General features: G+C 51.6%; 9 protein-coding genes across 9 annotated transcripts; 3 read left to right on the top strand and 6 right to left on the bottom strand.

Annotated features, from left to right (window-relative positions):
* Positions 1 to 625: 625 nt before the first annotated feature.
* CGGC5_v011010 (uncharacterized protein) lies at positions 626 to 1,387 on the top strand (the record flags this gene model as incomplete). The annotated part of the gene is made up of 3 exons (XM_066152455.1): positions 626 to 709; positions 773 to 853; positions 908 to 1,387. The coding sequence occupies 3 exons, from the start codon at positions 626 to 628 to the stop codon at positions 1,385 to 1,387; spliced, it is 645 nt and encodes a 214-aa protein (XP_066008254.1).
* Positions 1,388 to 4,111: 2,724 nt separating this feature from the next.
* Positions 4,112 to 4,653, bottom strand: CGGC5_v011011 (uncharacterized protein; the record flags this gene model as incomplete). Its single annotated transcript, XM_032033483.1, has 2 exons — positions 4,112 to 4,492; positions 4,540 to 4,653. 2 exons carry the CDS (start codon positions 4,651 to 4,653, stop codon positions 4,112 to 4,114), a joined length of 495 nt encoding a protein of 164 aa, XP_031887377.1.
* A 6,716-nt stretch (positions 4,654 to 11,369) lies between these two features.
* On the bottom strand, positions 11,370 to 12,157 carry CGGC5_v011012 (uncharacterized protein; the record flags this gene model as incomplete). The annotated part of the gene is made up of 4 exons (XM_032033486.2): positions 11,370 to 11,454; positions 11,512 to 11,543; positions 11,885 to 11,905; positions 11,954 to 12,157. 4 exons carry the CDS (start codon positions 12,155 to 12,157, stop codon positions 11,370 to 11,372), a joined length of 342 nt encoding a protein of 113 aa, XP_031887383.2.
* A 1,802-nt stretch (positions 12,158 to 13,959) lies between these two features.
* Positions 13,960 to 14,226, top strand: CGGC5_v011013 (Retrovirus-related Pol polyprotein from transposon TNT; the record flags this gene model as incomplete). Its single annotated transcript, XM_032033487.1, has 1 exon — positions 13,960 to 14,226. One exon carries the CDS (start codon positions 13,960 to 13,962, stop codon positions 14,224 to 14,226), a length of 267 nt encoding a protein of 88 aa, XP_031887382.1.
* Positions 14,227 to 15,020: 794 nt separating this feature from the next.
* SMKX (Sperm motility kinase X) lies at positions 15,021 to 15,929 on the bottom strand (the record flags this gene model as incomplete). The annotated part of the gene is made up of 1 exon (XM_066152456.1): positions 15,021 to 15,929. The coding sequence occupies one exon, from the start codon at positions 15,927 to 15,929 to the stop codon at positions 15,021 to 15,023; it is 909 nt and encodes a 302-aa protein (XP_066008252.1).
* A 1,787-nt stretch (positions 15,930 to 17,716) lies between these two features.
* Positions 17,717 to 20,381, bottom strand: CGGC5_v011015 (uncharacterized protein; the record flags this gene model as incomplete). Its single annotated transcript, XM_066152457.1, has 5 exons — positions 17,717 to 18,842; positions 18,891 to 19,461; positions 19,509 to 19,633; positions 19,683 to 20,272; positions 20,373 to 20,381. 5 exons carry the CDS (start codon positions 20,379 to 20,381, stop codon positions 17,717 to 17,719), a joined length of 2,421 nt encoding a protein of 806 aa, XP_066008253.1.
* Positions 20,382 to 21,335: 954 nt separating this feature from the next.
* On the bottom strand, positions 21,336 to 22,838 carry bcs1la-0 (putative mitochondrial chaperone BCS1-A; the record flags this gene model as incomplete). The annotated part of the gene is made up of 2 exons (XM_032033489.1): positions 21,336 to 22,588; positions 22,640 to 22,838. The coding sequence occupies 2 exons, from the start codon at positions 22,836 to 22,838 to the stop codon at positions 21,336 to 21,338; spliced, it is 1,452 nt and encodes a 483-aa protein (XP_031887386.1).
* An 879-nt stretch (positions 22,839 to 23,717) lies between these two features.
* CGGC5_v011017 (uncharacterized protein) lies at positions 23,718 to 24,443 on the top strand (the record flags this gene model as incomplete). Its single annotated transcript, XM_066152458.1, has 5 exons — positions 23,718 to 23,738; positions 23,866 to 23,871; positions 23,920 to 24,144; positions 24,193 to 24,381; positions 24,435 to 24,443. The coding sequence occupies 5 exons, from the start codon at positions 23,718 to 23,720 to the stop codon at positions 24,441 to 24,443; spliced, it is 450 nt and encodes a 149-aa protein (XP_066008325.1).
* A 23-nt stretch (positions 24,444 to 24,466) lies between these two features.
* Positions 24,467 to 25,070, bottom strand: CGGC5_v011018 (uncharacterized protein; the record flags this gene model as incomplete). The annotated part of the gene is made up of 2 exons (XM_066152459.1): positions 24,467 to 24,657; positions 24,713 to 25,070. The coding sequence occupies 2 exons, from the start codon at positions 25,068 to 25,070 to the stop codon at positions 24,467 to 24,469; spliced, it is 549 nt and encodes a 182-aa protein (XP_066008250.1).
* Between the last annotated feature and the right edge of the window lie 1,546 nt (positions 25,071 to 26,616).

Consider the following 26,616-nt stretch of genomic DNA (forward strand, 5'->3'; position numbering starts at 1 on the left):
GGCGTTCCTCGTCAACGTGGTCCATGGGGCCCCTTATGTGGCAACTGAGGGGTTGATGAGTGTGCTTCTTTCCTTTGGCGTGCACTCAACCACATTGAGGCAAGCTCGTTCAGCCTAACGCAATGATGCCGGGGACACACACATACTGTATGTAGTAAGGCGTGCTTGCAGGTTCCGCTACATGAGCACCCAAGAAACACAAACCTACTGACACGTGTGCCTCTGATACCCTACATACATTCGGAAACCTAAATACCCAACTCTAGAGATTTCTCTACAACAGGGCGCTCACCCTGGAAGGGCTGAAATGCCACGCAAAACCAAACCTGACCAAAGGATCAATGCAGAACCATCGAGGGCAGAGAGAATCACGGTCTTTCGTGATCGCTCCTGTCGGGAGGTTTTTTCTGACCCCGGTTTGTACTACATGCGCCAGCGAAAAGCGATCGCATCCCTCGTCAAGAAGCATGATTTGGTTTTCTTTACTATCTCATCCGAACGCCTAATTGTTGTCGTACGGTCCTTGCTAAAGGACGGGATATTCCACAACTCTAACGTCGCTCGAGACGCCTTTCCAGAGCTGTTTCGGGTGCCCGCTCCTGCCCCAGCTGCAGTGCATCCTGATATGGCTTCCCTCAGCCGACCGCAGAAGGATCTTCACGAATCTCTCGAAGCGCAAGCCTCCCGATTTTCTGCCAACGTGGCCACAGTCTGACACAATGCTAGCCTATTCGCGAGCGGACTATACTCAGATCTAACAATCTCCTCCAAGTCAAATACATACGCAGTCCATCGCGCCATCATCTGTCCACGATCCGAGTTCTTCGCCGCTGCATGTCGCAACGCTTTCCGTGTATGCCTCTTCCCCCTTCCCTACCAAATCGCCAAACCTCACGCAGATACACAGGAAGATGCCGAGGGTCGCATATCCCTTCCCGACGACGAGCCAGCTATTGTCGACATGATGGTGCAATACTTTTACCGTCTCGACTATCGACAGAGTCCAGAACCTGAGGACGACCCATCGGTTACAGACCAAAAGCAAAAATCCAATGGCGGAGCCCACAGCCTATTGCTCCATGCTAAGGTATACACGCTTGCCGAGAAGTATGCGATCGGTGGTCTCAAGGACCTCGCACTTAGCAAATTCAAGACTGCGGCGGCGCAGGCTTGGGACACTGCCGACTTCCTCAATGCCGCGACGGAAGCCTATACCTCCACTGTTGACAGCGATCGGGGCATGCGCGATGCTGCAATTGAGGCGTTTGCTAAGCACAAGGACCTCCTGAGCCGGAATGATGTGAAGACAGCCATAGAGGGATTGGGTTCGTTTGCCTTCGACCTCCTCATGTACTTTCACCGTAAAGGTAGAATCTGGGACGTTTAGAAGGTTGTAGCGCAAGGGCTTGATGTTTTTAATCCGTGTCGGCCGAGCGGTCGCATGCAAACTCCCTAAAAACATTTGTGGCGAAACTGTGCAGGATATGGCGACCTGAGCGAAGGAGCTGGAAGGCGTCTGCGTCCATTTGCTTGCCCTATTCGGGAGGCCAGCAACAACCTCGACCAGCGGGCTAAACGAGGAATGATTAGCTGCCGAGAGCTTCAGCGTTGAACATTATCGCTCAATTGTTGTCCCAGATGGTCACACCATTAGCCCAGTGCCGCCCCCATGCCATCTCTAGTCACATAACAGCGCCAGCACAAAACAGTACCATACATAGAAACGGCACTAGGTCCACAGTTGCAGTGGGACTAGTGCTAGAACCGCCGTGCTAAAACGGACGTGCTGGAACTGATGCCTAAACCGACATGCCAAACCGACGTGCTTAGAGAGCTTGCTGGATCGAGAACTACAATAAAGGCTAGGACCGCATGCGTCAGAACTGCTATTGGAACAGAAGCCAGAACTGGAAAACGGTGCTAGAATGGGAGCCGAGACAGATGCTACATAGTACTGTAGAGCCCAAAAAGAACCGGGCCTAATACCCATTGGGTGACTCAGCAGCGTATGAATTCAAACGTGAGGGACGATGCTTAGTACGTACAAAAACCAGAGAAGGAGTAGGTCAGTATGTATCATCAAGATTTTGAACCCGAAACAGGTCTCATTGGCGTTGGCGTCGCAGATTCTTCGTCTTTAGAGAACGAAGCAATGGCACGGAATTTGCAGGATGAATCCTGGTTTCGCCCGTGCCTCCAACAAAAACCGCCAGCGGCCATACTTTTGACAGGATGATGTGGGGTCGCAAATGAGATGGGATGGCAGGTAATATCTGTGTCCACAAAGTGCTGCAGAAGGCGCTGCTATCAGAGTTGGGCAAGGCCAAAATTGCTTATGAATTGCCCGGTATTTCCAGCGATTTTGGACTTCAAATCTGGCTTTGCTAATGATGGCTCCACTGATGGCTTACGCTCGCTGGGTGGCGTGATCAGTTCCTGCAGCGACCCCACGTCACCCCTGGCAAAGGCGTGAAGTTGACTGACATCTGGCGGGGCCTGTTCCAACTTGCCCCCCTCGGTCGCATGTGCATACTTGTCCCCCCGAGCGTGATGCCCAGATTGATAAGCTTGCGGGCCCTCTTCGCGCAGCAATGCGATGGCCTCAAATCGCTTACAGATGGGCTCCAATTGCCCAATGCGGCGAGGCAGCGGCGGCCGAGTGCGAGGCCCCGGCATCGGAATTAACAGTAAAAGCAAGAGTTTTGTTGTGGGCAAGACGGGCAGAGATGAGAGGCGTAACCTTCGCGGGTTCGGGGAGTGTGGAACCATCGCTGACAGGCGCACCAGGGGTAGGGATGCCTCGTCAATCAACTGAACAATGTGGCCCGGTTCTCGTCTGAAGCGCGTTGGTTCTGCTGCCATGCTGGTAAGCATTGAGCATAAGCCTCTTAGAATGTCAGAACTGGTCTTGTCGTCGTTCTTGGTCGGTATGCCCTGCTGTGGGCCTCTTGTTTCTTCCCTGTTGCCTAGTCAAATTTCACAAGACCCCGCCTTAAGTTGCGCTTGCCATAAGCAAGGCCGTTTGGCTTTGGTGGACGCCACCATCGTGATTGTTGCTTAATAGATATCACACTCCGACCAGGACCTGTACGATAACCGGCAATCAATGATTTAGCTACATACAGAAGATCGCAAAACCGGTGTCCGCTTCGCGAGTGTTGTTTGGCTGTTGAACGCAGCACCTCAAGGATTAGGTGAGTTACATTAGACAGGGGTACCTTACCAGATATCACATAACACCTATTCATGGGAGCCTAGAATGGCTAATTGACCAGATTACTAATAGCTTATCCCCATATTCCACTAGGCAGCCAACGTGATGGGAGCTCAGAGTGACTTTTGGCGGAGGTTAATTGTCACCGGTATAAGCAACAAACAGCTGCCTCCCACTTCCATTCAACGTTTTAGGCAAATCCGTCTACCTGAGCCGCCATTCCGTCTGCGCAATAAGCAGCTTATGGCACCGCGACCCTTCTGGCGCTTGCTTCGCTTCTTGCGTCCACTGCCTCCAAGACCTGCTTCTGAATGTCGCTGTTGCCTGCTCAGATCCCGATTCGAAGTCCCGAAAGACTGAGGCAAAAATGGGGTCAAATGCAATCTGTTTCTTTTTTTCTTTGAATCATCGAGCAAGCGTTCTCGTTCCACTCTATAGTCCATACCTCGAAGCTCTATGGTGCTGGTCGCCTCCGCCCAAGTGATTACAAACCTGGAGCAGTAAGTCCGCAAGGGACAGTTTTGGTCGCGTTTCCTCCCATTCCGCTAGCCGCTTCTCATGCGACAAGCGAAAGCAAGCATGATGATTGGATGGCCACGGTCCCGTAGCACCTAAGCGCCAAATCTTCATCCGTGCGAAGGGTCTCTCTGGAACAATCGTCGTTTCTTCCAGGCACACACCAATCGTCACGCTTCGCCACCCCATCTCATCGCCTGCAGATTGGAGTCTAATTGACAGCTTATGCTATGTACTGTATCCGTGCTTGTATGTACGTACTCTCGAAACTAGTGTCCATAATCGCGATCTCGCAGGATCGTGCCACCACATTCAGCTGCCTTACCCATCCATGCACTGGATGCCTCGGTCACTCGGCGTCCCTTCGCTGATCTCCGCTCTTCAGTAACTGTCTCTCCGCGTGGAGAGGTACACCTCATCGTCAATCAACGATACACTGTGAAGGAGTTCGATGCCCTCCTCTTCGGCCTGCCGTTCGGCCTCCTCGCATACATGTATAGCCCAGGCTAACCAGTCAGCTTCACCCTGACTGGCATTGGCTTCGGCTTGCTTTGCGTTGGCTTCGGCTTGCTTTGCGCGTCGCTGTCCTTCTAGGCTGTCCCGCATTTGCTGAAAGAGAGACAAGGAAGCAAACATGTCCAAGACCTTCTGCTGGGTCTCGGGCGACAAAGCCTCAAACTGCTCGTCATCGGTGAACAGGAGAGACCGAATTATCTCCTGCTCCGTCTGGTGTGGCGGAGCATCTGTTGGCGCGCGATCAGACTGCTGTGTATGTTAGCGACGCATGCAAGAAAAGGTATGGAACTGACTTGTTGGCTCGAGCCAGATGGTGGGGCCGACTGCGGTGCAATCCTGGATGCACTGGAATGAGAAGAACGCTGAGGTTCACCCCAGCCGGGCAGCGAGCGGTTCGGCGTTGTCATCGTAGGAGATGTTGAAAGATGGAGAAAGATGCTCTTGTTCTTGTTCTGTGTTTTGGCTTCGGAATCATACTGAGTAGATTCTCGGGCTTGTATGATTTCTCTGCTATCGCTTGATATCCGAAAACCTGTGAGTTGCTGCGCCTGAAGGGGAACCGTTATGTTGGTTAGGTTGTAGATATGCTCAAGCTTGTCCCCATCTAGTGTAACACACGTAACATGCCACACCGATTGCCCAACAGAGGCTGGTGGATGGCATAGGATTGTACCTGGCTTTCCGCGATCAAACCTGCAGGCGGTCTCTTCGACAGGGACCAGAACTAATATTCAATATAACAATAACAGGTGGGGCTTACAGGCGGGGCAATTCTAGGTTTCCTCTCGAGCGCCAGCCTCCACCCGACCAGCATCACTCAGAACATCCACAGCCTGTGATGGAACACCGTCTGGGAGGGCATCAGAACCCCACGCTACCGCCCAAACACCTGTCGGCAAGAAGCCGAGAAGCGGTGGATTAGTGCGTCACGCTTCGAGAAAGATCGAAATATCTTCAGTTCGTAAGTCCCTCGATTCTGCGTCATGCGATAGTATCCTAACTTCAAACTCTGCAAAACCCGTGGGCCCAAGCCAGGCGTATCTCGCACCCTGAGCTCGGCCGATGCTTTCCAGTTCAGTCAAGCGAAACCTCCCACGTACCAAGACCGCGCATCTGCCGATACCTAGCACGAACGACGCGAGGATCATATTTGAACAACGTATCGAGATCGTTCATTTGGTATGACACAGAGGGGCGCGTTGCGATAGATCACGGAGAAGCTCCGCGCTTTTTGGCTTGATCATGCAATGCCGTTGGAGTCGGAGCGAGAAATCCAGATCAACGCTCCTGACGAATGACTGGCGTACACATCTGGTGTCGAGCATCGCGCGTGCACGGCTCCATAGTCCAGCGATGGTCGCCGGATGCTGGCATGATTCGACCCCAGAGATGTCGCACTGCTCGATGTCGACACCAGAGGGGCTCGATATGTGAAGGGCGCTCGTCGACGTATTGCGCAATCGGTGAGCACACTTCGGGCGGCTGCCTCGTGGCCTTGACGGTTCTGGCTAAACTCGCGGTCCTGATCGGTACGGCTCCTTCCCTTGAGCTAGGCAAGCGGGATGCCAATACATCGGCCACGGTTATTGCGAGGGATCGCCGGTGCATATGTGACAACCGTCAACAATCAGAATTGACAAGCTTTACAGTGGACACGGGAAACATGGCCACGGAAAGTTCGGTGTTCTACGTAGTGTTTCTTCCCTCCAGCCTCGCAGACCAGCCCCGCAGCTTTTCCGGCGTAGCCACGCCCGCCGAAGCCCCTACACACGGCCGCTCCGTGCGTCACTCTATTTACATTTTTAAACGGAGATTGACGTACTGTAAGGGGAGTTTGTTTCTTTCTTATATAGAACTATAATCAGTTGACATTCGGCTATTCCGGCAGCGGCTCGGCATTACTTTTTCTGCTAGTAAGGAAGAGATTCGAACCTCGATACATATTTTCAGCGACCCGTCAAATCAAGATGACGAGCTATTACCAGTCCAACTAGGACGAGTCTCGTTCCTCGACACTTTCGTTACTGTACTTGATTACTTGCTTTGAGAGCTAAGGTCCTTGCAACAATGATCAACGCGATGTCATCTCCTAGGCTAAGTAGCCTGTTGTTGCTGGTTCTCCTCCAAGTCGGTCTTCTCACCGCGTCTCCCACACCACCAGCGCTCCCTTCTCCGGACGAGGACAGCCTCTCTAAGCGCGCGGGCCAATTCCCCGATTTTCCGAGCGACTATGAAGGCCGCGTCAAGAAGGGCGAGTACCTCCGGGCTCTCATGCCGCTGGACAATGCGCAAGCTGCACAGGCAAACGGCGGCGCTGCTGTGGTGAGCCCGTTCCAGGACCCAAACGCTGCGGCACGGTGGGGATGGACTCTTCAGACATCATGGTATCCCTTTAAAGACGGTCTAAAGCCGCTGCATACGAAGTATCTCAAGGAGGCATTTAAGGACACGGCGTTTTCAGTTGATGAGAAGCAGTCTGGCGTGTATTATCATTATCATGACAAGGAATTTACGCAGGCGAATGGTGAAAAGGGGGAGGTGAGTAAGCGTTGAGAGGGACCTCATTCCCCGGCCCAGGGATGAAATACCTACACTGGATCTAAACTGACGTGTCCGCCCAATCAGCCGACGAAAGCTGTCTACAGCAACGTCGTCAACCCTTCCGCCGGCGCCTTCATTTTTGATGAAAATATGAGCCCTAGATATGTAGTCAAAGAATACGGCCTCGGAACTGTGCCCGATATGGACACATTGTCTGATTTCGCCTTCTTCGAGTGGCTCGAGGGGTGCCGTCTCAAGAACCTTGATCCCAAAGACCTCAAGGTGGTCTTCAGGACGCACATCACATACGGCCCGACGTTCAGAATTGTCGTGGATGCGCTCAAGGAGGCGGGGTACAAGCGCGTCCCGGGGTGGAAGGACCGCGCAGTGATCAAGATGGCTACGCGGCAGGGAGATGCTATTCTGGGGAGCACGCACGGCGCGGGTACGGCGTGGATGCTGATACAGCACAAGGATGTATTGGGTGTGAAGGAGATCGTGGAGGCGGTTGTGTGGGGGTATCAGCCGCGGTTGATGGGCTTGTTTGGGAATGCGGATGGGTTCAAGTTTACAGCGTCGCCTGACTCGGCCGTTTTGAACATCAGGTTTACGATTAGGAACGTATAGAGTCATTCTTTGATAGCGCCGGATGTCTAGAGGCTGTACTAACATTTAAGCATCCGTCTTCTAAGAGCTAGTGACCACCAACTACAAATGTGCGCTGCGGTCCGCATTGTCACGGGCCGCTCAGAAAAGGTTGTCGAAGTGTGACGATTGCTTCTACAGAAAGTAGCCAGCACTTCGATCAGGCGCTCAAGGTTGCTTTCGTTGTAGATGGCCTTGTTCTTAGCTAAAGTGTATGATGCTACAATACGTATGAATCCTGCCTCAGGTTCGTCTGCTGCTTTGGCAGGATCCTGCAAGTGCACGTCTGCGAAGGCAGATTTCTGCAAGTGCGCGTCTGCATAAGCAGGATTCTGCGAAGGCACATCTGCGTAGGCAGCATTCTACAAGTGCATGTCTGCATGGGCAGGTTTCTGCGTGGGCAGGATTCTGCGTAAGCACGATTCTGCAAGTGCACGTCTGCAAAAGCATGACTCTGCAATTGCATGACTGCGAAGGCAGAATTCTGTAAGTGCACGTCTGCATAAGCAGGTTTCTGCGAGTGCACGTCTGCGTAGGCAGAATTCTGCAATTGCATGTCTGCAAAAGTAGGATTTCTGCAAATGCATGTCTGCAAAAGCAGGATTCTGCAATTGCACGTCTGCGTGGTGACAGTCCAGTACGAGAACCATTATCATCTTCCCGTCGACACGAAGTAAATCTGGCCGAATCTGGCAGGTGCAGGGTGCTGCCCCAACGTCGAGCTACAGGTGAGGCATCCTATTCTCTTAGGGGCTATTCGAGCCGGTGTCACTGGAGTGAATCAATTGAGACTAGACGCTACTGCTGAAATACTGTGGCGCGACTACGCCCAAGAAAGCCTCTGGGAACCGCATGCGTTCCCTCGCCTCCCATGCATCGATTCTACATTTGTATCTGCGTGCTTTGGTGCCTGCTCCCAGCGCTGCTGGTTCAACTACGTACTATATTATACATCAAGAACAGGTCCTGGCATTAACGCCCTTAGTTCACCCCCGTACATGGGATTTCAATATCAGCATACCTCTATCAGCCTGAATCCTCCGTCAACCACTCCAGTTAGGCTTGCTCGGATATCGGCGAAGCGATCACGATACGCGTTTTCTTCCGCCTCCATGATGATAGATGAAAGTGGAGAAATCGCTTGCGGACGACAGGGAGAGTCCCTCTACAATTGTGTTTAGACCTTGACGACAAGATAGGGTCGAGCGGGGTAAGTGTGTTGTAGCGGGGGCTGCGTTGTCGACGTCATTCCTTGCCGCCGGGAAGAGTGGCTTAAAGTTGTAGACCCAATTGAATTGGGTTGGAAATGTTCCAGAATCTTCCATGGCAGCTCAGGCCCATCTCACTAGCTTGCTTCTTTGCCGCCGCTGGACGATGGCCACGCCTCGTTTGATCTTGCGGTTGTTCGCACTGACCAGTAGCTGCCATGATGGCTGCAGACAACTGGGTGTACGGTATCACCAGCGACGACGAAGAGGATGGTCAAAACTCGGACATCTCTGGTTGCAGCAGTGAGCTGAATCATGGCATTAGTTCACCACGCAGCCAGCTTTGCCCGATTCCAGGGGCGTTGCCATTCCTAATCTACCGAGAGTGGGCTTCAAACCATTCATACGACAAACAACCCTCTCGGTGGATGCTCTACACAATGCAATAGAAATTGACCCTGAACAGTAGAAAGGCTGTAGAACAAACCGAGCAAAACCTTGTTGTGGCCCCAAGCAATTTCTGGAGGGGAGTACTCTCGGCTAAGACCGCCGGGATCGTGAATTCGAAAAGGAAGACCTGCGAGACGAGTGCCACGACCATTGTCATGTCGGTTCCCAACGATCAAACAGCAGATAAAGTCACAAAGCATTTAGCAAACCTGCAGATTGACTGGTTAGTCGTAGAGCGACAACTACAAGGGTGGAGCTAGCTACTCCGCGCTGGAGGCGCTACCGCCATTGGCCTTGCAGAGAGGCGCAGCCGTACCGATGCGGAGCAGGAGACAACGGGCGGTCTTAACCATGGAACCAGGTTTACCAGCTCATGAGATGTCCAGGAGCCCCATGCGTCAACGGAAAGTGGTACTGGCAGTACAGTATCGCGCCCACGGGAAAGTGCATCTCAAACTCCGAGATCATAGCTAGAGACACACGACGATATTCCAGAGGAAATCTGAGTGCGGGAGGACTGTAGCATGTGCGTTTGAGGGTATGTCAGTGTCATCCGTTGGCCCGCCAAAGTAGCCAAGCTCTGATGATTGTTGCCCCAAAGCCGGTGCCGCCGAAACCGCGCGCAAGAGCACTATCCGTCTCTGATATCGCAACGGCTTAGTGACCGAGGCGCAGCTGCTGCTGCTGTGGATTACTATTTTTAGTATCACACCCAAGATAATTGTGGATTGGAGATATGTTTGTCTTGCTGTAAACTACTTGAAATAGAATCCCTGTTGTAATGCTCTAAATTAGACCTGTTTCCTCAAATAGTAAAGCTATATGCCTGTTGGCTCGGTACTAGGCATGCCAAGAAACCGGTGCTATCGTGGGTAGCCGCAACAATTTGGGTCTCTGACGCGACCCTGGGTAATTTAAGTCGCACACCTTGTACGATGATTTGACAACGTGATCTTGCATCGAGCGCCATTTCACAATCTCAGTCGTTCATTCGCATCCATGACATCAACCCGCGGATTATATTTAGAACCCAGCCCGATCTGGAACCGGTGTATCTCTGATAGGGGTATGGCTGTCCTGGATGGGTTTCCTGGATAGGTGCCCTGGATAGGTGCCCTGGATAGGTGCCCTGGATAGGTGCCCTGGATAGGTGCCCTGGATAGGTGCCCTGGATAGGTGCCCTGGATAGGTGCCCTGGATGGGTGCCTAGAATGGCTTTCCTGGATGAGTTTCCTGGATGAGTGCCTAGAATAGCTGTCCTGGATGGGTGTGTCCTGGATGAGTGCCCTGGATGGGCTTCTTGAATGAGTGCCTATTATGGGTTTTAAAGCTGTGGCTAGCCTCCTGAGGGGCATTCGGCGTGTAGGGCGACCAAAGATATCCTACAACTTAAGCCTGATAGCATAACATTTCACGCCTTTTGCCCGTGACCACTATGTGGTGGGCCTCTAGGCTGGCTTCACCTAACACGTAATAGAGCGTTTACCCGGACCTAGCTGAAGGCTTCCCACGATATACCCTAGCGATAAGTCAGGGTACCTACTTCCTAGTCATCGAGAGAATGTATATCACAATATGTGCGGCCTGTACTAGTACGTATGCTTGTACTGCTATGGCTTGTACTGTTATGGCTCATACTGGTAGGACTCGTACTGGTACGACTTGTACTGGTATGGTTCGTAATGGGATAACGTGCCAATCCCTCCTTGCCGCATGATACCAGTATAGCATGCACTGGTATAGCTTATACCGGTATAGCTCGTACAGGTATGGCTCGTTCTGGTATGGCTTATACTGGTATGGCTTATACTGGTACGGCTTATACTGGTGTGGCTTATACTGGTATGGCTTATACTGGTACGGCTTATACTGGTATGGCTTATACTGGTACGGCCTATACTGGTACATAGGTAGTGTAGTGGGGGTTTGCGTTGGTACTAGTATGAGCCAGACCAGTAGGAGCCAGATCAGTACGAGCTAGATCAGTATAAGCCAGACCAGTATGAGCCAGACCAGTACGAGTGTCACGGGACCATGCGCGGGAGCTCGCGCCAAGGTAGTGTTGAGGCTATTGCGAGTGATGATGAGCTCCTTTTCTGGCAGCAACGCAATGCCTGCGCAGTGCGTCCTTTCTTTCCTATTCTGTATGCTACGTCTTATGTCTAAACCTGTACCCATGAGCACCACATCTATCTGTTGATTAAATCGTGGGACCTAGGCCCGCACACCGCCCCGGTCTGGCCTTCCGAGGATTTATCCTGTGCGTACACCTCACACCATTATGCCTCATTCCTGTGTATGATGGCCATGTTTAATGTACTTTCATTGCTCGTGCTGTGTCGATTCGCCATGGATAGTCTTGCACTACGATTGTTTATATGAGTTGCGTCATGGTATGGTATATTTCATAAACTCGCTCACCAATAGTGAAACCTCAGCGTTTCGTCATATTCCTAACCCTGAGGGCAAAAAAATATGGTCCTCATTTCAAAAGCTGAACTAAATCTTCTCCATACCAACCCCCTGACCAAGGTTTTGCTGTGTTCCGCCGTGTGAAGACCATTAGGACATCGGCATATCGATCAAGCCTAGAGAGGCTCACAAAAACTATCCCAGCTATCGTAGAATGTGTCATTCACTACCTTCGCATGGTTGTTGACTAGACTCAAGCATTATGTTCTGTAATTTCTGCCGAACAGCAGCCCTGGGAGTTCTTCTCATCGCAATTGTTATCCGAAGGAATGGAGATACCGAGCGCTTTGCTAGAAACAAAATCGCGCGGTCGCTTCGTCACAGGAATGGGATAGGTTCTTGCCTTTGGAAATGTGTGAGCTTCAGAGGGCCGAACTAACGCTAGACTCACCAACTCAGGCTTGGACTTAGGCCATGATGGTTCGTCCGATGTAGAATACTCGAAGTGTTTGTGCTTTCTGTGGACTTGGATGTAAACATCAGCGCCGTAGCACTGCCTGATCTTTTCACATCGCCACATGAGGTTCTTTGTGGCCTTTGCAAAATTCTCGTTAGTTCTGTCTCGCTTCCTGGATGCACACTGAGAGGGATCCATTTTGGCTGTTGATCCGCAGCTGTCAGCTCGAGAGAAAACCGGTCGACTTCGCCACTTATATACATAATACGTACAGGGGTGCAATCGACCCAGCCATAGTTGGACAGGATCCGAATTTGGCCCGCAAACGACATGCTCTATTTTTATCACCGCCATGCAGCACTCGTAGTCATCATTGCCAAGCCAGACCCGACATAGTAGTGCTAAGAAGGAAAACTGGCTTGCACGATTCTAGAACCTTCCAGACAAATATCTCAGGGGCACTGTAGAGCAGAAAGACTGCAAGAAGCAAATTGATGCAGTCACACATCTTTTGCACGTCTCTCCTCCACATTACGACGGAGCTGTAGATGCCCGGAAAGCAATGCACTTCCCTTCTACAGCGGTAGCAGGCCAAAGTAAACACTCCTGTGAGGTATCTGTGTCTCAAGCCGGCCAAGTGCGGTACATCGATCGCAGGCGAAAGACCGGCCATTCAGCAGTTATTCCAGAGCTTCCCGTAGACCTTCAGTCCCAACGCTACCCGCCCCGGAGTTTTGACTTACCAATCATATCATAGTACACACCTGCCACTGTTAGTGCCCCGCAGACCCCCCACGTGATCCCTAACTAGGCCGAAAACAACAGAGAACACGATTATCGCCAACCCCGCGATGGCTCTCGAGCCGGCCGCGGCACACCCTTCGGAGGAAGACCTGATCCTGAGCCCATCAGCCCCTTCACCACCCTGCCCGCCCACCCACGCGAGGCCTCCCTTCCGGTCCGACCGCCGGCAGGGAAGTAGGCCCCACCGGAACGCCCGGTCCCTATAGGACGAGGTCCTGGACCTCTTAGCCGAGGGACGAGACCACCTCACCGACGCCGCGCGGGCCAGGCTCCGAGCTGCAGCCCGGAAGCTCTTGTCGGCCTTTACCCACTTGTCTGCAAAAATTTCGAGACCCAGTAATCGGCTCGGATTAACTTACTCCCAGATAGCCAAGGTGCCCCGCTATGGGTCATTACTGAGGTCGACCCTATAGGAGGGCACAAGACCCGGCGCCGGACAGCCGAAGCCGGAATCGAAGCTGAAACCGGACCTTCGCCTCCTAGCGCGCATCAACCAGGTGGCTGTCGGGGGAGTACACCGAACTGGCCCCCACTCTATTCAACCGGTAGACCCCGTGAACCTAGCGCCCGGCATGCCATTCAGCACCCAACTAGGGACCTCCTTAGTGGACGCTTGTGGGCAACGGCGGCAGTAGTATCCGGGCGTATAGAAGGCGTATCCCGGCGTATAGAAGGGCGGCCCTCCCGCAGAGCCGTGATCACCTCGACCATCTTCCTCTTCTTGGCACCTGCGGCAGCCTCCACGAGCAAAATACTTAGGTCAGCCTCACATAAAGCTTCTAGGTCAGCCCTCTCCTCAACTGTCCCCTTCGTGGGCCCTCGCTGGCCCTCTGGCTAGCCCCCTCGTTGTCGGTCTCGGGGGACGGTCGGGTGGCAGTACGGCCGGAGGCCTCGGATCCGTTCGGCGGCGGATGCGGCTTTTGGTAAATCGAGGGCAAGGACGTAAGTCAACCAAACGGGGGTGAGGCCACTAGACCAAGGCTCTCATATGGTGGTCGAGTCTGGTCTTGGTATGCCACCCTCAGCAGAACACGAACCAGAGTCGCTTGTGTTTCAATTGAGATTGTGGGTGATTATTTCTTCATCACTGCTGCTCGTCCTCGGATGCAGCAACAGCTCCGCGGAGCGGTTCCCGTAAATCTGTCGATGGTGAGGTCTGCTTATTCGTCAACAAGTCACTTGGAGCCTATGCTCTCATGTATGTCGATGACAATGTCATCGCCGCTCCCAACAAGAAGATAAGCAAGCAGGTTCGCAACATCCTCAGCAAGGTCTACCCCCTCAAAGATCTTAGCGAAGCCACCAGGTTTCTAAGCTTTCAGATCATCCGAGACCGTGTCAACAACCGAATCTTCATCAACCAGACCAAGTACGCCAAGGCCATCCTTGCTCGCTTTAGATACGAAGATATCAACCCTATCAAGACTCCCATAGCGTCCCACGAGGAGCTACCGACGACATAAAACCCCAAGGAGTGTACAGAGGAGGAACGCACCGTCTACATCGAAGAGACTAGTTGCTTCAATTATCTCACCACTAGCACGCGTCCTGACATGACCTACACCGTCGGCAAGCCCAGCCAGGCCAACGCTAGCCCTTCCAAGGCTTATCTGCGTGCCATGAAGCATCTCTTTCGGCACCTCAAGGGAACTGTCTACTACGGCATCAATCACCTCTCGCAGTCAGACGTGGACTCCATCCCAGTCTCTAGCGACGGGGATCAGTCGTCAGCGCAACGAAGGACTACTCCAGACACCTCGTTCATGGGCACGGGGTCATTAAAGAAGGCGAGAAGGTCCCGGGGGAGGAGAGTGTAGGATTTCTGCCAGCTAGGCATACGTGGGTTCCGGAGGAAGGAAGATCAAATTAGTGTCTGGAGGTTGGCCGTCTCGAACAACATGCTTAGTGATGCGCTTGTTTTTTCCAGTCTACGATATCTAGGTGGGACCTAAGCATTTCTGAACCAATCCCTCTCTGAGAAGCTTGAAATACCGGGGCGTCAGCTCAGATATGGTCTATGTTGGGTGAGGCTCAGTTCCATAAACTACCACTCTACTCAAACCCCGTGACACAGGTCAAGATTGATGAATGGGTTATATCTCACATCAACGCAGTCCAGTGGTGCTGACTTAGCTAATTGATTAGTCGTGACGGCCTCACTTTATTTGGGTTGGGTATAGTGTTTGTCAATTCGATTGCAAATACGGAGGTGCTGGGTCGGACAGATGTAAATAATACCAGATCCGTCGCACTCAATCTACAACACAAGAGAGTGATTTTTTTTTCTCCGTTGTTCGTCCGCCAAAAATTCTTCACACTCAGCGAGAAGACTCAGCATGTCTTGAGTCGAGTCCGCAAAGATGTTAGACACAGACTCAGCCTCATAACAGGTTTTGATCTCTTCGTATACAGCACGGATAGAATCGTACTGTCCATTCCAGCAACTCATAATTACACAACCAAACTCTTTGTCTTCGTTCGTTGAAGGATACTTGTGGTTGATTAAACTTCGAACCCTGTCTGGGGCCTCAAGCTCGCTCAACGGAATGTGGCCAAATCGAATCGTATAAATGCATGACGCTAAGGCAAATTGCTCGCTGATCGGTCCGGCGTTGGGGGGCTTGAAATATTTGTCGAGCTTGCAATATGGTTCACTTGCAACAAGAAGCTGCTCGCCAATCTTGACAGATGCGTCGAAGTCGGCAAGGCGGACATTATCATCTGCTGTGAGGAGAATATTGGATGGCCGCAGGTCGCCATGAACACGACCAAGCTCTTCAAGCCATGACAGGGCGCTTGCGATTTGCGTGATCCAGCGTATCTGGGCATGAGTGCTCGGTGCATTTGGTACCGATCGGTGGTCGATGCGGGCTTGTAATGTTGTTTCCACCCGCTCCATGAAAAAGCCTTCGGGGATGCAAAGGATGCAACGGACAATATTGGCGTGTGGGTGCTCCATCAGCAGCGTATGCGTCAACTTTTCATTCGCAATTCTCCCGGCGCTTTCTGCGATTTCATCTGCTTGGTCGGACGCGGGATTATTGAAGTTCGTCGGGCATTTGAATACCACATTCTTGGTGATGAAGAAGACCTGACCACCGGCTCCTCTAGCGACTAAGCGCTCAACAGTAAGGGAGCAGAATGGGACAAGCAAAGAAGTGCTCATGGTACGAAGGAACGAGTATCATCAGCCTTAAGGTAACCGAAGAGATATCCCCGAGCTTAAGAATTTGGAACTTGGACAGGAAAACTATTGACGCGCGCGGATGGTGTTCAGTTTATATCCCTGAGGCGGCGTAATGCGTGGTGTGCGTGGATCCACCTGCATACCCTGATTGGTTCCCACCAATACGCTAAGTTTCCCCGCGCTATTCCCCGCTACAAATGTTCCTAACCTTGGCCTACTCCTCCGAACAGTCCGGGCACGGATCTTTCTTAGACGACATTCCCAAGCTGTAGTTGTCGGTGGGATCGGTACAGTCCGACCCTTTTTCTTTGGCCTCATCGCATTGAACGATGTATGTAGTCTGTTCGACTTTATGTCCACACGAGTGCTTCACTTTAGGATGCATTCGTTGACACATGGTGTTGACTTTCTATCAAGCGATGGTACAACTTGTCAGCGTGGTACAGGGTCTTTATGCGGCGTGAGAGCTTCATACCAGGTGTAAATGCGGTAGGAGTTGGCTTTTTGTTGGGGGTGTTGGATGTCACAAAGCAACATGTCAGTTATGAGGGGCGACGCCGATTTAAATACCCTGGAGTTCCTAATTGCCTAAAAGACGCAAAGCACCTGCGGTCGCAGTCAGCGCGGCCGCAAATGCAGACATGCTGTCATGAAGTGGCAAAGTCATGCAGCACGCCCGAAAAAGTCGTCACACCTTTTATGGCGATGAATTGCTGCACGACTCAATGTCAATGCCATATTCACAGATGCACTTCGAGCGGAGTGCTAAGAAATGTGCACCCCATCTGCACTTCGCATTTCAGCGCCTGGAAAAGTGCACCATGCAAACCATAGTGCTGTAGTTAGCGGGGAAGGCTACGCTGCGGTCAATGAGCAGGGTGAACAACCGCAAGCCTGGGTAAAGAAATTCCATGGAGCTCACTTATCTACACCATCACGGTACCTTACAAAAGCTTACAAATTGCAAATCGCTTGGTTAACCCATGACGGAGAATGAGCTTTGGGTCTTTCCAACTAGTACACAATTTGAATATTTGCTAGACACAGGTCGCAAGAATCACATCCCAGCCAGTCTGGCTCAGCAATTGGACTAGAGGGCTTCCACGCCGCAGGTTAGATAGCTTCATAGAGATCATCAAGTTTGATAGATTATCATCGTCATAGGAGGATGTAGCGTCTATGACATGACCAGAGCCCCGTTCCACCACAATATCAGTTATGTAAGAAATACCTTGGCTCGAGATCCCATCAGCAGAGGCAGTGTACCTCATTGGAGAAGACACTAGTTATTGGAGAGGAAATAGGTGAACTGTGTCTTTCAGGCTAGGCCAGGCGCATCGGTACAACCTCTCGTCACACTACTAACACGCTGGAACACACGTAACATCTTGGTCTGATAGGCAAGTAATCAAGAAAAAGGGGCGGTGCAATGAGCTTGCGGGCATTTACAAGTGATCCAAATTGAAACGGCGAAACAGCAGAATCTACGAAATGGAATGGAGCGCACGTACGATTATCTCCCGTTGCGATTAGCACGTTTCCTTCAATAGCGGTTGCCTTGCATGCAACTGTCTGTACGCTAGTCCGCCGTAAAATCGGCTAAGCCTACAGGTAATTGATTCAACATCTTAACGGCGTTGAAAGCTTTAACGCATTAGGACTAGCGGCATACGGTGTGATGGCTAGTTAGTCGCTTCATCCAGGCATGCAACGTTTCCAGCAAGTCAGGTTATTGTGACATTAAAGAGGCCAGTACGGCTCCCGTTTCAAAGACCCTGAGATTCTAGGTATGTTCGCCAGTGCCGTAGGCCAGCTATCCAATGCGTTGCCTCCGCGTGCTTAGACACCGCCTCTAATTTGACCACCTCGGCACGTGAAGCTTGTTCCAGTTCCTTTTGGCCCTGGTGCTTAAGAACATCGCAAAGTGATACATATAACATGCGAGTCGCGTGTCCACTCGTCGGAGGAAACTTGTTGATGGCGACAAGTGCTCTTGTCCACCATGTAAATGCGCCTTCCCAATCGAAGTTCACATGCCGCAACTTGGCTGTGGTGATGCACAGACGTAATCTTGCCATCTTGGACAACCGCTGAGACTCGACATCGCAACAAAGTCGATCAGCCTCCAGAAACTTTTGTTGGGCAAAAAGAGACTCGGCGAGGGAGACGCCCAGCAGTGCGCGGGTAGCCGGAGTATGGTGTTGCCGCCCGAGTTGCGCTGTCAATAGTTCCTCCGCGCGAATTGGGTCGTCCAGCTCTCTCATCGTGTCGGCGATTTCGACAACCAGGTCTCCAGCTTCTTCATCAAAGTGGAGGTCTCGGAGGAGTTCTGTCGCACTTTGCGACTTGCTTAGGCATTCGAGGGAATCTTGGAACTTGCCTTGAAAGCGCAGAATTTTCCCGCGTAGGAAGTTCATGCGGAACAAAACAACCTCTTCCGCAAGAGATTTGGGCTCAGTCGGCTGCCATTCTTTGAGTGCAGCCATCGCCGAAGATAACTCTTCGTTTTGAAAGAGATCCAACGCTCTTTGGTGGACAGTAGAACCAACGGCGGCATACATCCTCTTGTTGGCAACGCCATGCGTGAGATCTTGACGATGTTCGGGCACTGAAGTGGCTGACTTGACACTTCCGGCAAGCCGCTGCAGCAATGACTCCCTTTGTGCAATGCAAGAATCTGCGTACTGATCCTGCAGGTTGAGCATAGTCGCTTTTGCTTGTGAAACCGCCAGGCGCTTCCACTGCATGCCCGAGAAGCGAGACGCCTCAATCAGGGTCAGTACAATATCAATCCTATCACGCCCAGACAGACTCTCATAACCATCTTGTTCTTGAACAGCTGTCAAGGTGTGCATCACGTGTGGTGTGAGAATCTCTCTCAAGTGCGGCTCCCTGAACTTCATGAGTATTTCTTGTAGCACTGAATAAAAACACACTCACATAGTCTCGAGGTATTTCCATGGTACGGCCCGGTATGCGATGATGAGTGCTTGCCGTCGCCAAAACGGGTAATCCGCCGAAGGCAGCTCTTCCAAGACGGTCGCCTTGATATCAGGACGGAGGGTATATGTTCCACCCATATCGACAGAGACCGCCGATCGCCGCTGAAGTCCGTTCATCGCCTCCTTTAATGCCGACAGATCCGATAGCAGCGGCTGAAGAGTAATGTCATGCAGCGCGCTCGTGTCTCCGATCCCGCCGTCTTCAGTCCAGCGCTTTCTCGGTGTACCTCCGCGATGGAGCATGTCTGTAGAGACCTTGGAATCTGCCAGGAAACATAGCAGTATCAACAAGTCTTTATCTTGCGGTCGCGAAGACAATGTTCCTGGATTTTCGGCCGTTGGCCTTCTTGTGGAATCTCCCTTGGTAGCTGCGGCAAGACGAAGTGCTTGACGTCCTAAGCGAGCCATGGGAGACGCTTGGCTGTTGAGCTGTGAAGCCTCTGCGCGAGGAAATAGAGGATCGGAGACGAAGTCCAAAGACGATTCGGGAGCAGTGAAGGACTGATCATCTATTCGACGGTCAGCGCAGCATGATAGAAGTGTCGGGGAAGCCCACTCAGAATTCGAGCTATCGTGGTGCTAGTAAACTCGGTACGTTTACCTGCCTGTTCGCAGAGATCTGTTGTCAAAGCCAGATTGGTGAGTGCTGCTCTGAGGCTTTCTTCGTTGGCTCTCTCCCAACTGGAAACCAGTGAGTGGCAAACAAGGCGACAGGTCAGTTTGAACTTACGTCGATGGCGGCCCGAGGATACAGAGTACGCCCAGCAGCGACGGGACACCAAAGGAGATGTTGGCAGCCGCGACGACCGAGTCAAGGAGCCCAACGATTGTTGCCCACTTCCTCCCAGTCCAAAGAATGTTGTAAACTTTCTGCCTGATCCCGTCATCCTTGGGTATTGCATCCTTGATCCTTTCTACAATCGGGTCGATTGATTTGCCTTTCGGGTGGAGTTTGGCAAGCGCGTAGCAATGGAATCGCTTTGACAGCTGTCGCAATTCGATTGCTTGGTCGGATTGTTCGATGGCGAGGAAGATGCGTACATATATGTCGTGTTGATCGGCACGCCTCAGCAGGCAGACCTCGGAGCCGGCTGCCGGAGACACTCGTTGTAGGGCGTGATACGGATATGACCTCTCAAGTTCTCCGATCTCGTCTGCTTCATGCAACGCTCGAAGGTGGCTGCTCGGGCTGAGTCGCTGGGCGTCGGTGCACGAGGCCACGACTCTCGAGTTCGGTGCTTTCTTCTTATGGACCCTGCGAGGCTTACGAGTAGTAAAGAGCTGAGGGGCAGTGGTGAATGCCTTCTGCAGAAGCTGGGCCTGTGAAGTATTAGCCGATCGTTCTTGCGGGAGCGGGGTTACTCCTAGCCTCTGCAGGTGTAATTGAGGCGAAGTCCTCTTGTCGTAGCTTGTCGCATACGCAGACCATTGCTAAAAAGCGGATTCTCAAGAGGTCCACCCTCTGGACTGGAGGAGGCTAGGCCACCCATATGTATTCTTTACGCCGTAAAGACCTCGCACCATCTGGGCTTAGCGTCTAGACGGCTCCAGCCTATTGGCGTTAGGTGGAACATCTCCACCTCGATCAGCACAGTGCCTCCTAGCTAGCCGACTTTCGACCCACTCATGCATGACCCCATGCGACCACTATCACAGGCAATCACGGATCAGTGCGATTCCGTATCACTGTGCTGAAGCAATGAGTGGCCGCCCAGGTTGCCGTCAAACACCTTGTCGCAGCCAGCGTCAAGTTCTCCAGCAACCAGCCAGGGATTCAACCCTCATGCAGGGACGACGACGCGATCTGGAGCGTTCGTGGTAGGCCTTTCAGGGTTCCCCGCCTAAGGCTAGCTGCTAGCAGATAGCGGAGGGGGCGGGCAGGGAAGTCCAAAGGGCACCGGGGCATGGCATGTTGTGATATCACAAACAGGCACAACGATTAGCCCAGAGCAACGTTGACACAGACCGAAACTAGTTGCCGCGTAGAACACTTGTCAACAGCACCACCTTTGTCGCATGTTCAAGGAATCGAAGTGAAGAAGAGCAGTAGTCTTTCCCGCAGATGTTTTTTTTTTCTCCAAAAAAAAAAAAAAAAAAAAGATACTTGTATTTTCCCTAATCCGATGCTTGTATCGTATACGGGCAGCTATTGCGACGGACTTTTCAGCTCTTTCCCAACAGTTCTTGTGGCATGGGAACTTCTAGTCATAATTACTGGCGCCTCTTGCTGGCAAGAAGTTGACAGGGACAGGAGAGTGACAGACTCGAATGGATGTGCTCTTGTGTATTAATACGATGCAAACTAAGAAGAAATTGAGCGAACGCAAAATTACAACGAAAAGCTACGACGCATTGTGGAAATTGGACGGAGGTCATTCCTCAGTCAGTCGCTCTGACCCCAAGAATCGCACCGTCTCAGTGCTCCAACCTTTCTGGTGCTGATCAACCATCCTTCTACATCGGCCAAGGCCTTAGATGGAAAGCCTCTGTTTGCAAGGAGGAACGATAGAATGTCGGCAGGACTGTGTTCTAGCTCCGGCACGACGCTTGTGAATTCAACCGCCAGCTGCCGTACATCCGCATTTTTCTTGTCTCGAGTCTCTGCATCGGGCACCTCCTCTTCAGAATATTCAAAAACAGTGCAGAATAGCTTATGAATGACCTCAGCATCGGCGAGTTCGAACTCAATTTTCTTGTCGACGCGGCCAGGCCGTATCAGAGCATCGTCCAAATGCTCGATGTGGTTCGTTGTCATGATAAGGACGCGTCCATCCTGCGAGGCTACGCCATCGAGGACGTTAAGTAGCCCAGACAATGAAAGAGTTCCGAGGGGTTTCGACGAGCCTCGTGTCACATCTGAGCCCAAGTCAGACTGATCGTTATCGGCATCCCGAACTCGTGTTGTGCCGGCTGCGTCAACGTCCTCGAGCAGAACGACGCAGCGCTGGGGAAGCTCAGCGAACAAGGCGCTAAGCCGCAAATCGTTGATGCCGGCAAGACTGACGACATAGATGTCAAGACCAAAACAACCGGCAATAGACATACTGAGGCTCGACTTTCCGGTCCCTGGGCGACCGTACAGCAAATAGCCTCTCCGGTATGGCAGTCCCCGATTGGCGTACCAGGACCGAGCGCCAGGGTCAAGAAAGGATCGAACATCGTTCAGGAGCATTTGCTTCAACTCTTCCTTCATTACAATGGTCCCGATCGGCCTGATATCTCGCGTGATGGTCCTTTTCCATCCGTTATTATGGTGTTCGAAAATTGAGGTTTTGTTCTCCGAGATTCTGAGGTATTCGGCGCGGCATTCGTCCATGAGATCTCGTAGGATTTGAGAAGAACGGCCAATACAAGAAATCGTCATCGTCTTGCGCGGGAAAAAAGCCACATCGTTTTGCGTGCATTGCAGGAAGAGGAGATGCCCTTTATACCAAAATGACATCCTATCTCTCCAAGGGGTAAATCGTAGGGGTTTCTTGGCCGTAGTGTCGCCGGTTGATTGTGACAGGACTCGCCCTCGCCTGCTGTCAACACAGGCGAGGGATGAACAAGCGTTCTTGGCGAAATCCTTGGAGGCAACCCAACATTCGAGCATATCGTAAGCCTCGTCAGGATCCTGGACGTCGGTTTTCGAAGCTGACTGATGTTAAGACGGCACCGAGGCTTCAAAAAGGGAGGACCACTAACTTAAATAAGTGTCTACGAAGCCTCCCACGGTGTTGCAAATAAACTTGCCACCAAGTATCAACATTCCGCAGACGCATAACAAGACGGCGTAGCTGTCAAGGTTGCCGTGAAGAAGCTGATTCAAAGCCACCGTGACGCCAGTGAAGCCAGGGAAGAAGATGTCCATTACGGAGACCTGGGTAGAACTTGAGTGGTGCATGATGTCGATTGAAGAATGTCCTGGGGACTGCAGGTAACAATTGATAAACCTGTAGTGATGGTAATTTGTGGTCGACGTATGCGCCGATTCGTAATCGTAACACAGCAGAAATAAGAGCTGTAAACGTAGTTGAGAGGCGGAGTGTACAGTGGTATGGGCTTTCGAAGGCAAGACTAGGCAGCCGGCCTCTCTTTAATATCTTGAGCTCTGTCTTGAGGATACAGAAAATAATACAACATAGAGGCTCGCTGGAAAGAGCAGTCGTTGAACCTTGCCACGACACGTCGCAGGAGGCGTCCTGCTAATTCCCTGCGGCCATGTACGCGGCCAATGTGGGAAGAGCAGGTCTCGACGGGGGCGGTCCCAAATGCGGACATGAGTCGCATTGGAGCCCTAGGAAGCATATTCGTCATCCAGAGTCTACTCATCCGCGCTTGTCTTCGGCATGCCAGGAATATGTCTACGGATCCTGCTGGGACCACCGTCATGATCGACGCAACCTTGGGCACATTCTCGCCTGTTGCCCTTCCTGTGTTTGTTATCGAATTCAGACATACGTGATGCCTCTCCTGGATCAGTCCTTATGAAGCATCCGTTCACACCTCGTGTGTTGGATTCTCATGCACCCTCAGTAGGCTTCTACCGCGTTCAGAGGACCCGATGACTGGATGAATGAATAGATGAATGAATGCACGTGAATGAGGGACTAGATAATTGAATGGATGATTGAGTGGATGAGTGACTAGATAATAGATGGACGAATAGATAGCTGAATAGATGGATGGATGAACTGATAGCTGGAAAGATGGATGAATGAAGAAATGGATTACAGATGGACGGAGTCAAGCCTACAACGGATAAAAGTTAAGGCGTTCAAGCATGGGCGGCTCACGGGCCTATGTATATCCGCATTCAAACACGGGGCTTCGTGACATGATCAGGCGCCAATGCGGGGCAATTTTCTCGGGTCAAAACCGCAGGTTTTTGAAAGAAGGATCGGTCGAACGCATACGCGCTGTCCTTACAGTTTGAGGTAAGCCATGTCCAATACTTCTGTACCTTATCTAAACACCTGCCTTAGGCGAATGTCTTTCGGCGCCCTTTCCCTGACCGCTACCCAGACTTGAGATCGAGCACAAGACCCATCGCATACCAACCGACACTCAGTACCGACAACAGAACCGACAAAAAGACCGACGTGAGAGCGGCAACAGATCTTCCTCACCCCCTATCGGTCGATGGAATGAAAAAGATTCGCACAAAGACTTCATCAGACCAGAGACTCGTCAAGAGGTGCGAGAAGGAAGTAGGCGTACCCGAGACTACAAAACGATCAACGCTAAATTACGTTCAGACAGGAAAAACATGTTCAAATCCCAAATGGCAGGACTTCAACGACCTGGCTCAATACGAACCAGGTCCGGATACGGCTATTTTACTTGTGGACATGCACCTCAAATCTGGGGAACGAAAAGCTGTTTACATTCACGATTCGAATGACGAGCAAGTGGACATGGTTGGCATGGAATACAAGGGTTTCACGGTGATAATACCATGGGAGACTGGACTCAAATTTGTTTGTTATGGACCGTGTAGAGTAGCTGAAGTGGTGGCTACCGAAGAGATTTCTACATGAGTCGTTTCTTACTTTGCGTTAAGTACATTGCTGCCTTTCCCGAAATTGGAAACATGATGAAGGGAGAGACCCCGTTGATGACAGGAACAGTTAGGGTGCCTTCACTTTCCGTTTCGAACTCGGGATGCGAAAGTGCATGGATGACATCTTTTGCCGTCGCTCTATACACCCGTTGAAGTTCGTCTGCATGAGACTCGTTATTTCTCAAACGTCAATAGTAGGGCATCGGGTGTCATACCGTGTTGTGGATCGATTAGATCGACCTGACTGACTGAATTGACTGGCGCTGAAATGAAAGGGTCCTCTTCATCGTCGCTCTCATCACTGTCGACACGCTCTGCGACACTGTTGCAATCAGCTCGAGGGTTTGTATCAACCTCGTGCCTAGAAGCGTCGATGCCGGGTCCGTGAGGGAGCTGGTGGTTTCCAGCGGCCAGCTGAGAAGCTATTATGCCCCTGGTATCGGTGTGAAGACTGTGATAACCCAAGCTACCCTCATTCCGTACATTTAATGAATCTTGATAGCTGACGTTGAACTCGCTGCCGGGCCGTGATGTATCGCACTCATTTTCGCCTTGTTCAGGCTGCACGACCATTCTTTCAACTGACATCAGGTCTTTGAGGCCGCCTTCTAGCCTGGCTCGTTTAACTATGTTCTCAGAGCCCTCAGTTGAGCTTTGTTGGGTTATATCGATTGTTGATCGACGATGTTTGCGAGGGGGCGTGTGAGAAGGTTGTTCTTCTATTCGCTTCTCTGCTTGATGTTTCTCAACTATCGCCCGGGCTTGTTCCGTGAAAGCAGAGGGGATGTCGTTCTTGCCAGGCCATTGTGAGAGAGCATCATTGAATTGATGTCGTTCGGTAGAAAGTGTTGTTATGGTGGACACAAACAGACAAAGATAGTAGACAGGGTCCCCAAACTTCTGTCGAATGTTGAAAAGACACTTCTGAGCTAATTGGTGCCGACTTTTCGTCGGTTGCGCAGCTGTCGCAGGAAATGGTGGGTTGCGAAGTAAGATAGCCGTACGGTTCAACCGTCTGCTCAAGTCGTCATCGGAAAACCCGTGCTCATACTGGTTCAGAAAGGTTGTCAGACTGCTAATGTGCCTAGCCATTCTGTGGATCTTGAGGGGAGATGATGATAAAGCCTTTGTGAATGGCTGCGGGCGCGAAGATAGACGGAGAGTGAGCTAGGAATGGATGAATACATGAATGAATTAACGCAGAGGGGATGAGCGTATGAAGTATCCATTCTCAGCATAGCCGCTCAGTTCCAATTCGCGGGAGATAAATGGCGCAAACTGGACCGCGGATACGATGTTGGTATCAGAGCCCTGTTCGCTAACTAGCCCTTTATGCAGGTGCCCAGCTCGCCCCTACCCTAGTCTTTCTATGCCGAGCCTGCCTGTGGCGGCAGGTCGTAAGGTAAAATGTGGCAGTCGTTCAAGCACGTACATGGTTTCCACCCACCCACCTATTCAGTGCACGTCCATCTATGCATTCTTCATCTATCTATTCTAAGCGCATCGCCTCGATTCCATTCCAAATGGTTCGTCCACAAACAGTGCAGACCGAGATATGACTGGACCGCAGATAGTCGTCCTTATTGGTCAAGAGTGATAACCAATACACTAGTCCCTAAGGATTCTCGAATTGCCGGAGAGCAAACAGGGACATGAGGATCGAGAAACGTGTTTATCTTGCATGTCGCAATTGCAACTTTCCAGCCGCTCTTCCCCTCTTTGCAAACGCTTACGTCGTAATAACCCCTTTTGTCGTCCACTTGCTTCTCAGTCCCAACCTCGACAAGTTGACTCTCTCGCCGGCCCGGTAGGACGATAATCGTCGAGTAAACCGACCGCAATTTGGAACGCGTCCAAGTACCCAACGACATCTCAGTGCACACAATCCTATCGTCTTTTTTGACTCGCTAAACGTTGCGATCGTCTCGGCGCCTCCGTTACCGTGCGATCATCTTGCCGCTTGCCTCCAAGCAGACTGCATCGGCGGTCGCACTCAACACAAGCACGGCAGCCTTCTTGTCTGTTTCTTGTTGCTTCGCATCCGATGTCTAGTAGTCGGCAACGAAGACAAGCGTCTAATTCGTTGTGGTTATCCTCTTTAGACTTTTCAGTAGATTTA

Source organism: Colletotrichum fructicola, assembly GCF_000319635.2.
Source record: "Colletotrichum fructicola Nara gc5 chromosome Unknown KSG_Nara_v1_contig06, whole genome shotgun sequence".
In the NCBI taxonomy this organism is placed as follows: Eukaryota; Fungi; Ascomycota; class Sordariomycetes; order Glomerellales; family Glomerellaceae; genus Colletotrichum; species Colletotrichum fructicola.